The following is an 11467-nucleotide window of genomic DNA, read 5'->3' as shown; positions in this document are numbered from 1 at the left end:
GTGGGGGGAGCAAGACTGAAGCGCCTTTGTGTCTCTAAGGAGGCAGCCCGCCTCACACACCTGGAATCAGGGCTGGTGTGGGTGCTCACCGTGGAGCCAGTGGCCAGAGCTGGGCAGGGGGAGGAAAGGAATAGAGACATCCTCTAAACAGAATAGCAATAAGATTGAAATGTCTGTGTCCCTTTTCTTCAACAACGGAAATGGATTATCTTTGAAGGTGGTGTAGTGGTAGCTTCCAGGAGTAGGCGGAACTTTTTTCTTAACTATATTACTGCTATATTTACTCTCCCACTGTGGGGCCCGGGTAGCAACTTCATCTCATGCTAGAGTTCCTGGTGCTAGTCTGGGACCTCGGTCGTCAGCTGCAGTTACATTGACGGCCAAGTATTGAAGCCTTGGAGGTGATGGGTTTGGACAAGTCCCTGTACGTGAAGGTCCTCCCTCGATGGCCTTCATGTCTCATCTGGGATTTCCCCCTAAGCGGACCCTTGTAAACGATTTTGGTGCAAGTTGTTGGTGAGATGGCCCCAGAGCGCATAGTGAGAATTTGGAAGTAACTCCTGGGGAAGAGAAGAGCCAGTAAAGGGGGTGTAAATGAGCGGGTTCTGTCGACAGGAAGTGGGGCCTAACGGGGTTCCTCTGGGAGGGTGTGCAGAATAAGCCTACGGCTTGACCGGCAAGGACCGCAAGCTGTAGCATGTGTCCACCAAGCCTTGTCCCTCACTGCCTGAGCGCATCTCCTGAGGCAGGGACTTTTGGTTCCTGGCTTGTGGCCAGAGAAAGCTGGAAGGATGCAGGTAGCGCCGGACCTGAAAGAGAAGTGTCTACAGTCACCCCCGTGTGGAGCTGGGGACGTGCAAGGGTGGCCACCCTCAGTCAGTGGGACAATCGTGACACAAATGCAGTCCTACACTCCGTGGATCGGAGTCTGTGGTTCTGTCCAGGCATTTGTGTGGCACAGGCGTGGGGTTGTGGGAAGTGAGCCGTCTGCACAGAGAAGCCTTAACTCCACAGTGGAAATAACGTCAGTGACGGTGCCCCTGAGTCGTGTAGCTCTGGCTTTTGTCATTTGGATAAGACTTCATAAGTCCCAGCCTTGGCTCATCTGCCCTTTTAAGGAAATACTCATAGTTGCCATAACGAGGTGTTCTTGCCTGGATGGAGTACAGCTCTTTTAAGATCGCGCCTGGGAAGATGGGCAAGAAAAAATTTTTTAAAGAAAACGGTAGCTGTGGATTTTATGATCTTTTCTGTCTTGATCATGTCCGTGTGAAGAATGCTTTTCTGTGAGTTGAAGTTCATAACCAAGTCTGACTCTGTATACTCATGTAAGTGCGTGTATACACAACTTCAAGGTCAAACCATGGTTAGTGTCTGTGTATATATCCACATATGTTCAGAGATTAGTTTTCAGAAGATTGAGGATTAATCTAGTTACCTAACGAACATGAACATCTGGACAAGCCTTTTGTTCAGCATTGACTGAGCTGCTTGGAGATGCTGAGACATTTCACACGCACACACGCATACACACACACACACACACACACACACTCTCATACCTACAAAGTGCTAGGGGAATCTGATGTCCAAATTCCTTTTGAGTTTAAAATACTTCATATTTCTGGCCAAGCTGCCATTTCCGAGGCCGTGATGAGCACAGCGCTCTTTGGTAATTAGCTCCAGGTCACAAGGGGAGGGAATTCACGTGCTGTGGGTGCAATAAGCCAGCTGGGCTTGTCCTCCTGCCATTTTCCCAGGTTCACAGAAAGGTGGTGTCATAAGGGGACCGAGGGTGGTGTGCAGGAACAGCTCGAGAGAGACCATTGTTAGGAAGACCATTGTCTTCCCAACTGGGGTTCAATGACCCCACAATCAGCAGCTTAAAATTGGGTGTGGTGGGAGTATTTGACACCGTGGAAATGAGCACACACTTCAGATGAGTACCGCAATCCTGCCCCACTTGCCCCCCATTGTGAACCATTTCCCAGGATCCTACTGGCCAGGACCCTCGACTGTTCCATAAGCAGCAGCAGGCCCCTTCTGTGAATGCTGCCCTGACCCCAGGAATATAATCCTTGCTGCTACAATCCTTGATGAGGGCCCAGTACCTCAGGTGTGGCCCAGCTGGTGCCTTGACTGGACCGTACGGCAGGCAGCGTGGGACTGGCGGCCCGCGTGGCATCCTAGGTGAGGCGCAGCCCAGAGTGGACACACACACGGTCTTGTCAGCAATGTGAGCTTCTTGGCAGCGGGGTACACAGGGCGGAATTCCCGCTTGTAGACTGGTGGTGTTTGCCAAGCCTCGTTTGTCAGTGTGTCTTGTATCCGCCCTCTTATTTCCAGAGATGCGTTAAATAGCCACCATCCATGTGCATTGGGTAAACTGGGAACAGTGATAGTCCCAGGGGCCCTTTGCATAGTCCACCTCGATGGGACAGGCTCCTGGCCCACTAGGCTGGGAAAGCGCCCCCTCCAGGGCTGGAGGGCCCAAACTGGCTTGTGGAAGGCCGCCACTAAGGGATTCCGGCCTCAGCTCTTTGTTAGCAGGGGCTGATTTCACTACCTTCTTAATTAAAGAGGGTAAGTTGCCTTATTTTACCCATCAGCTTATGGGATGGGAGAATACTCTGGCCTCTGCCTTCTTGAAGAAAACAGGAAGAGAGAAAATGGACACAGATCAGATTTTAAGTCCTGAGGTGTAAGAATTCAGAGAAAACAGTCTTTCTGGAACTCCCGGTGCATCTTAGATTCTAGAGACCTGCATTTTATAACCAAGGCCTTGTGCTGCAGGGACTTAGGGTGCTCCCTCAAAACACATGGACTTGAGTTCCTTCTCCTAGCTGGATCCATATTTTACTTAGCTATGGCAACGAAACAAAGGAATAATGGTAAGGCCTAGATAATTTAACCACCAGAAACCTACCCTTAACCATGGCCTTCCACTCTCCAACCGTGATCCACCGTTCAATAAGGGCTTAAATATGGAGTAACTCATGAGCTTGGTTAGAACTCAAAATTAACAAAAGAAAAGCAAGACACTAGCTAATTTACCATCAGAAATTGCTCTTGTTCATTATCAAATGAACCACTGCTGTTCTGTAGCATTACTTTGCACCCCCCCCACCTTTCTGCTGTAGTTTAATTGGTACCACAACCTAAAAGTAAAATGGCAGCGGCAGTGGGGGTGGGGTGGGGGACAGGGAATGGTAGAGGCGGGGAAGATGAGGAACAAGACAGAGAAGTTTTTGGACCAACTACTTTTATTGCTTCCAGAAGGCTAGTACTGAAAACATCTGACTAATCAGGATGGGTCTATGAGTCAAAAGGTCAAGTTAAAATATTTGGCTCAAATTATGTTGAGCGAGTTCATTTTTCCTGTGGGCTATGGGTCTTCAAGATGATGATGCAGATGGACACAGGTCCCAGAGGCCACAGAGTGAGGGGTGCTAGGGGCTGGCTGACACCCCATTTCCTCAGGGGGGAGGTTGTGGGGGACTGATCACTCCGGGCCTGTACTAAATGACAGTCCCCCGTCACACCATCCCTTAATAGTAAGATCCAGAGAGGGGACACCATCTCCTGGAAATGGTCTTTAACGCATGCAGGAATAGGACAGTCTTACCCAAAGGCTTTTAAGTGAAAACACTTTCTGAAGTATTTGGAAGGAACAGTATGCTGAAAACCACAAAATTCCGTAAGCAAGGGCCGGGCTGCCAGTTAGAACTGGTTAGTAAGTAGCAGGAACAGATTTTGCTTTTGTTATGGTTCTAAGTCCCTACCTACAGAAGCACTGATTTTTCTAGAAAAACACTTGCCATCATTATCCTAACTTGACAAAACTGCTAGAGAAAGAAAAACTAGTTCTTAGCTGATCTCAAAAGCTTCGGTGTTTGTTTCTAAAAGTCACAGCCCCAAAGGACATCTACAGCTCCTTTCCCGTGAGGAGAGGACGGTTCACGATGGCTGCTGAAACGGGAAAGCTCTGAGCTAAGCTCTGGCCTCTTTCAGCCAGTTAATCGTTCCTAATTAGAAGACAGATTGAAGATAGGCAGTTCTTTTGTAAGTCTTTAGTGAGCAGCTATTAAAATTTGTATTTACAGTTGCTTGCCACTTAAATTAGGTCATGTTTAAAAAAAAATTGAAAAAAAAAATGCCACCAGTACGAATATTTCCACTGAAGCCTAAAATCTGGTTATATACCGAAGGGAAAGGATTTTTTTTTTCATGTTTGCTTAGAAAATTCTAAACCTGTCTACTTGGACAATGCATGTGCAGTATGAAGTATTTTAGGAAAGGAAAAATTTATTCCAATACTCCCTAGAATAAAAAACATTCTAGAAGAGGCTGAGGCAACTTCAAGAAGCAAACTCAAGAACGAAGAATACTATAGTACAAAATTATGGCCAAAAATACTGTATTTTTAACCAGCAAGATCATTGGGGCATTATTATACAACATTAGGTGTTTTTTGCAAAACTAGTTCCCATCCCCAAACAATAGACAATACATGCATTTGAATGACATTTTAAGAACAGTAAATATGATTCTTTTAAATACTGCAAGTTAAAAATGTTTTCTGACAAAACTCCCTAAATACATAGGTCTAGTAAGGGTTTCCAACATGATGACAGGTGAGGAATCCAGCAAGAAGTTGTATTTAGAGTTCTTTGAGGAAAAGAAATCTACCAAAAACATGTGTTTCAGTCCAAGTAACCTGAATGTTACACGGCAATTTGCCATCTCTCTTCTTAAACTTGAAAATATTCTACAAAGAATATTTTCCTCCCTGGTGTTTTTTCTACCTATCTGAAAGTCAGAACTGCTTTATCCAAGTAAGATCCAATTTAGCCCAATAGGTGTTTTCATAACATGTAAATGTCATTTACTATTGGGTCGGAATCATACGGGGAAATGGAAGATACATGATTGGGAGGTAAGAAGGAAATTAATATTTGAGCACCTACTATGTGCTAGGTGTGTATACATACTTTGAACAGATGATTCTAGAGGCGAGAGTATAATTGATGTGATGAGCACTGGGTGTTATACACAACTGATAAATTATTGAACACTACATCTGAAACTAATGATGTATTATATGTTGGCTAATTGAATTTAAATAATAAAAAAAAATCCCATGAAATATTTGGGATGTACTTATATAAAAAAAAAAAAAAAGGTCACCAGAAGTTGGGAAGACAGCAATGAATGGGTGGTTACTCTGTGAGGAAAAACTAATGCCAAGTTGAGACTCTGTACTAGGTATCTACGGAACAGCAGGTGTCTGGCTCCAAAAATCTCTAACTAGTCATACACAACTAAGCCACTTCTTTTCCTAATTTGGTGGAACCAAAATGAAATCCCAAACACATAGTTACCAGGACAGACCTATTAACGCTACATATGCTGGAAATAAGTGGAGATAAACATATAATATTACAAGTTTTGATTTGTGTGTGTGTTTCTAACCAAAGATAGATCTTTGGAAGAAAATAGTAATGTATACCAAGCACAACTTGTTTGTATTAATTGAGATGTTGTCAATTACCAATTAAGTGGTTTTAAACCCTTATTTAATTTTAAGAAGAGCAGCAATATACATTACAATACTTGGGTACACTTTATTTTGATATGGGTTAACATTCTTCTATATTTCATTTCATTCGTGTTTTTTTTTTTTTTTTGAGAAACTGAAAACAAAGGGAAATTGAGGGTAATTTTGAAGGTTATTTCCAACCACTATCTGAGTCTTGCAGTATCTCATTATACAGCCCTTTCTTCCATTATTGTTTTTTTGCAAATAAGTCATTTGACCCAAATCCAGCATAAATAGCTTTTTACCAATTCCTAACTTAAGACAACTAAAATTTACAATCATGTGGCAGTATAAATTTTAAAATTACAGTTCATACACCTTGACAGTCAAGATAGTCTAAAGTACAAAAAGTAAATTGTCCTTTAGCTGAATTACCTTTTTTTTTTTTTTTAAATAGTAGGCTTGCTAGTTAATCCACACACACACACACACACAAATACAAGTTTCAGGTGTTCTTCGAATACCTTTTGTAGGTGTCATATGCTAGTAAACAACATATGCAGGTTCCTAAGATTTTTTTTTCCCAGTCTATTCATGACATTCAACAGAGCTCCTTATATGAAAATGTTTTTTTTTTTAAAAAAAAAACAAAACCCAAAAACTTCGAGGGGATTTACTGACTTTTGAATAGGTGTGTTATTTCCCTTTGTTTCAGGTATGAGGCACAAACTTCTGAATTTAAGCTCTGTAAGGCATAGTACAAACCTCCAATTTACAAATGAGGAATTCTCTGTGGGTTTGGAACTGCCATGTCACGCAAAAGAGGGAAAATTATCTGTAAACTGGTACACTGCAATGTGTTAAGTGAGTCATGAAACGGCTGCTTGCCTTGGTATGCTGAAGAAAGGTTTTTGTGTTTGTGTTTTTCTTTTTGAATAAGACATGCCCAAGTCACCAAAACCTCGCCACGGGCCTCCGTTACCTGGAGCAGCAATGGCAGAAGTCCAGTGGCACGCGCTTCTAATGCTTGCAATCACAATATAATAGAAAGCAGGAGTAAACTTTGTTTTTATACAAAACTGAAAAGAATCCCTTCCCGCCCCTAACCCCTTCAATAAAACCCCAAACAAAGAAACAGAAAAGAAAATCCTTTAGCTTCGATCGACTAGTGTGGATACAATTAGGTTTCCATGCGTCACTGCAGCTAGGGTGATCAATTTCTTCCTTTCTCAACAGAAAGGGATCTTGTCATGCACCCTACGGCACACAGCGAAGCCACAAACCTCAAATCTGCATAGCAATTCCATCCCAATTTCATAAAGACAAATAGAACAATCTCTCCCTGTTTGCTCAACTTCTTCGAGCTTTGAGATCATGTTTAATCGACTACATATCTACTATAGCTCTATTAAATAGAATATCTTGATTCCCTAAAACTGTAACACTTATGATCTTGTGATGAGGTTTTCTCTATACACACTGTAGGCCTTCAAATGTTATTGTTGACTTTATTGTTGACTTTTTTCTTTTTTTTTTTCCTTTTTCTCTTTTTTCTTGTTTTTTTCTTTTTTCTTTTCTTTTTTTTTTTTTTTTTTTTTTTTTTTTTTTTTTTTTTTTTTTTTTGCTGCACCAAATTTAAGATTGCCCTTTCAGGCAAGCAGTGGTCTCTAGCTGTTAAAACATTTCCTTAGTGGATCACAATAGCTTCTAAAACTGCCTTTCTAATAAAGGCCATCAGAGAGGTAATACTAAACTGTGCATTTGCCAAATAAGAATATGAATTGTATAAAAGCTCATATTCCAATCCTAGGTCAAATGGCAAAAGTTCTACAAAGTTGGTTTCCATGTTTGTATAAAAGCTCCGACTGATTTTATGTATTTTGCTATGAAATTCCCTTTGGGTCTTATCAGTATACCTCTACTCAGGAATGTGCAAACGATTTTATACAGCACGATGCTAGTACCGCTCTGTACGATAGTAAGATTTTTTTTTTCTTTTCTAAATGGAAAAAAAAATATCCCTAGTCAGAAATAAACTGACAAATTTACATTCTCCTCTCTTAAAAAAGTAAATAAAATAACATTCAAAATGTGAATTAGCTATAAGACATACAATTACATAGATACATATCAATACAGCACATTCAATCTGCCAAAAAATTAATGATTCCAAAGCCACTATGGATGCTGCAATCTCAACAGAGATGTATGTACAACGATGAGAGCATTCAGAATTGCACTATACCTACAGGCAGTCTGGTTCTTAATTAAATTACAGGTGCTTTCTGAGCAAAGTGAAAAAGTAACCTGTGTTGTTTGTGGTTGGGAAAGTAAAGAAGAACATTCCACCACTACTTAGGAACTCTTGGACTCCTCTAATATACCATTCATTTTCTCTCTTCCCTTTGTTGTTCCCAAACAGTGATTGATAGGGAAGTTTCGACTTGGGCCGAATAGTATGATACTTAGAGTAGGACCAGTGTTGTGGCCTAATTCCTACTCTCCAACAGGTTTAAAGCAATCTTACTTTATTTTCTTAAATCATATTTCAACTCCAGCTCATCAATACATGTGTTTTCTGTTTTTTGTGGGTTTTTTTTGCATTTGTTCAAAAATTGCACATAGAGAACTCCAAGTATCTCTCCTAGTAGGTTCAGTTACATAAATACATGTCCTACAGAACACGGACAGGTTACTCTTGCGTTAAGTCCCCAGGTCTTCCTTAGGTTCAACTTAACCAGTCGCCAGTTGAAAAAGATCCCAAAGGTGGTAAACCAGTAGGAACTTCAAATTTTGCAAATTAGAGGTGTCAGAATACTCAACCAATGTTCTTGGCAGACCTACTTGACCTTAAAGAACATAAAGAGTAAAACTGGCTTTAAGTGAAGAGATAGAAGCAGATTTCATGTTCTATCACAAAGACACTTTGTTACATTGCTGATTTGGACACTCAACATGGAATGGACACTGAACAATGTGATCTCAGGGCAAAGAAAAGAAGGGACCAAGCCAATCAAATTTACAGTCTCCGATTGTTGTTTCGGGGTCATTCTCAGCCAATTACTTGAGGATTCACAGTCTTATTCTCTTCCATTTTAGGATACTGGCTTTTACCTTTTTCACTACTCTGCTTTTACAAAAAGCCAGCTTTGGCAACACACACCCATAATAAATTATGGCCCAAAGAGTAAGGGACAAAAAGGAGGAAAAGCCTGAACCAAGAAGGGGAAAAACTAAGAACAACCTAAGAAAAAGGTTCTGGGTAGCAGCCGTTGGGGTAATGTAGTGTCTGTTGGCATATATATATATATATTTTTTTTTTTGGCATCTGCAATTTAAAGAGAGGGTGAAAATAAGGAAGGGTGGAAGGACCATGGCACCTGACATTTAAAAACAACTGTGTGTCTCTGCTCTCGCCTTACTGACTTGTGCATCTCTGAGCGACCGAGCTATGGCTGAAGGTAGAAATCCAAAAGAAATGACACTTAACCGTAAGCTGGGCATCTGTCATCCTAGCCCGAAGTGAGGCAAGACAATATATTTATACAGAACAACTCTATATGTGTATCCAGAATCATACAGTGAAAACCACAGTATTACTACTTAGACTCCTTCAGCAAAACTAGAAACATTTCAATTAAGCTGATGTTGATGGCTTAAATCAAATGATGCTGTCCTGACTGTATCATTTGGGAGAAAAACCTGACCAAGACTGGAACTAGGGTAAAGGCCATTGTAACCCAGGAAAAATCAGGATAGGGGTATGGGTTAGGAAAAGGGCAAACAGCTTTGTTTTGCTCAATTAAAAAAGAAAAAGAGAGAAAGAAACAACTCTTATCCGGGTGAGTGCATGACTGAGGATTTAAAATACATTGAAGTCACAAGGTTTTGCCTAAAAAAAAGAGAGAGAGGAAATGTGCTGGGACTGTACTTCAGCATCCTGTTTTTCCTCTGAATAGTTTAAATAAAATCATAATATTTACTACAAACTCTGTGGACATGTTCACAGAGTCCGGGACGGCAATAAATTAGTATTATGCAAATTGTTTTGCACAGAAACCCAGTCCCTCTCGTACAGCTTCACTAGCCCACCGGGGAGGGAAGGGCGGTGCCGAGGAGGCACAATCAGACCAGATTGTACTCCTTCAGGTTCAGCTGGAGGATGGTGTCCTTGACGGCGGCAAAGACAAAGCGGATGTTCTCGGTGTCTGTGGCGCACGTGAAGTGGGAGTAGATAATTTTGTCACTGTCTGGGTTCAGGTCCACGAACATCTTCAGGATGAATTCTCGAGCCGCCTGGGCATCTCTCTGGGGTCCTGTTGGCCAAGGGAGGAGAGGGAGGGCTTGTTAGTGGACGTGGTAATGCCTTCACTCAATAAATGCTTATTGGGGCCCGAAAGATGCCCCGGAGCTGCGGGTCGGATCTGCTATCACCACCGTCCCCACCACGACCGTACGACTGCTCCTCTTTGTCACGTTCTCTGCCCAGCCCTCCGTGTAGCTTCTAGACTGCCGCTGTTGCTGAGCACGCCACATTTATGTAGTTGTCGAGGCACTACGTGCGGTGATAAGAAAGACTGGTTTAGATTTTCTTAGATTGATCCGGTCTCTTCCGTGCCAAACACTGCCCTGGAGGCCTTGAAATAGGACCGTGATATATCTACCAGGATAGAGTGAGTGGTTAATTCTGCGATTAAGTCTTACACAGGACACCAAAATCACAGGCAACAAAAGAAAAAAACTGGACCTTATCAAAATAAAAAACGTTTGCGCATCAAACTGCATCAGTATCAAGACAGTGAAGAGACAACTTACAGAACGGGTGAAAATACTGGTCAATCCCGTATCTGATAAGAGGTTCGTATTCAGGAACTAGAAACGCCTACAACTCAGCAACGAAAAGGCAACCTGATTGAAAGAATGGACAAAGGACTCTAATAGACTGGTCTCCAAAGGTCGACAGCTGGCCAATAAGCACAGGCAGAGAGACTCAACATCACTCATCACTGGAGAGATGCAAATCCAAACCACACTGAGCTCCCACCTCACATCTACCAGAATGGCTATCCTGAAAAACCAGTATTAAAAAAAAACAAAAACCACCAGTGTGGGCAAGGATGTGGAAAAACTGAAACCCTCATGAATTACTGGTGGGAACGTACAAGGGTGTAGCCGCTGTGGAAAACAGCTGGATAGTTCCCCCAAAAGCTCAACGTGGTATTGCCATATGAGCCAGCAATTGTATTCCTAGGTATATATGCAAAGGAATTGAAAACAGGGACTCTAATAGTTACCTGGATGAATCTCACTGCTGTAGGATTCCCAATAGCAAAAGGGTGGAAACGACCCAAGTGGCCATCAACAGAGGGACGGATAAACAAGAGGTAGGAAGTACATAACGAATAGTATTCGGCCACAGAAAAGTTACCACGACATGCATGAACCTTAAAATGTGACGCTAAGGAAAAGAAGCCAGACAAAAGAACAAATGTTGTATGACTGCACTTACACGCGGTACCTAGGAAAGGCAAATGAGCAGAGACAAAGTAGATCAGAGGTTAGTCCGAGGTGGGGGCAGGGGGAAAGGAGGAGCTATTGCTTAACAGTTAAAAAGTTTTAGGAATAGTGATGGCTGCCCAGCACTGGGAATGTAATTAATGCCACTGAACTGCATGCTTTAAAATGGTTAAAATGACAAATTCTGTTATGTATTTTACCGTAGTTTTAAAAACAGATCAAAAAGCCCTGAACTGTGTGCTTTTAAATGGGTGAATTACAAGGTTATATGAGTTACAGGTCAATAGAGCTGTTTTAAAAACCTATTTAATAGATCCTGTTAATTAGTAACATCAAAACCCCACAGCTATCAAGTACTGAGCATTCATATTTTAGTCTGTGAGACCCTATATATTTCCATCTTTTCCAGTG

The 11467-nt window shown here is 41.8% G+C and overlaps 1 protein-coding gene across 1 annotated transcript in view; it reads right to left on the bottom strand.

The window, feature by feature from the left end:
* Positions 1-4400: 4400 nt before the first annotated feature.
* GNAQ (G protein subunit alpha q) overlaps positions 4401-11467 on the bottom strand; it is a 299640-nt gene continuing 292573 nt past the window's right edge. Inside the window, exon 7 of the mRNA XM_040620227.1 lies at positions 4401-9855. Coding sequence (XP_040476161.1) covers positions 9665-9855 — 191 coding nt within the window. The 3' untranslated portion in view covers positions 4401-9664. The remainder of the gene's footprint in view (positions 9856-11467) is intronic.

This window comes from Ursus maritimus, unplaced genomic scaffold, assembly GCF_017311325.1.
Source record: "Ursus maritimus isolate PB19 unplaced genomic scaffold, ASM1731132v1 scaffold_34, whole genome shotgun sequence".
In the NCBI taxonomy this organism is placed as follows: domain Eukaryota; kingdom Metazoa; phylum Chordata; class Mammalia; order Carnivora; family Ursidae; genus Ursus; species Ursus maritimus.
This window is presented reverse-complemented; position numbering and strand designations above follow the sequence as displayed.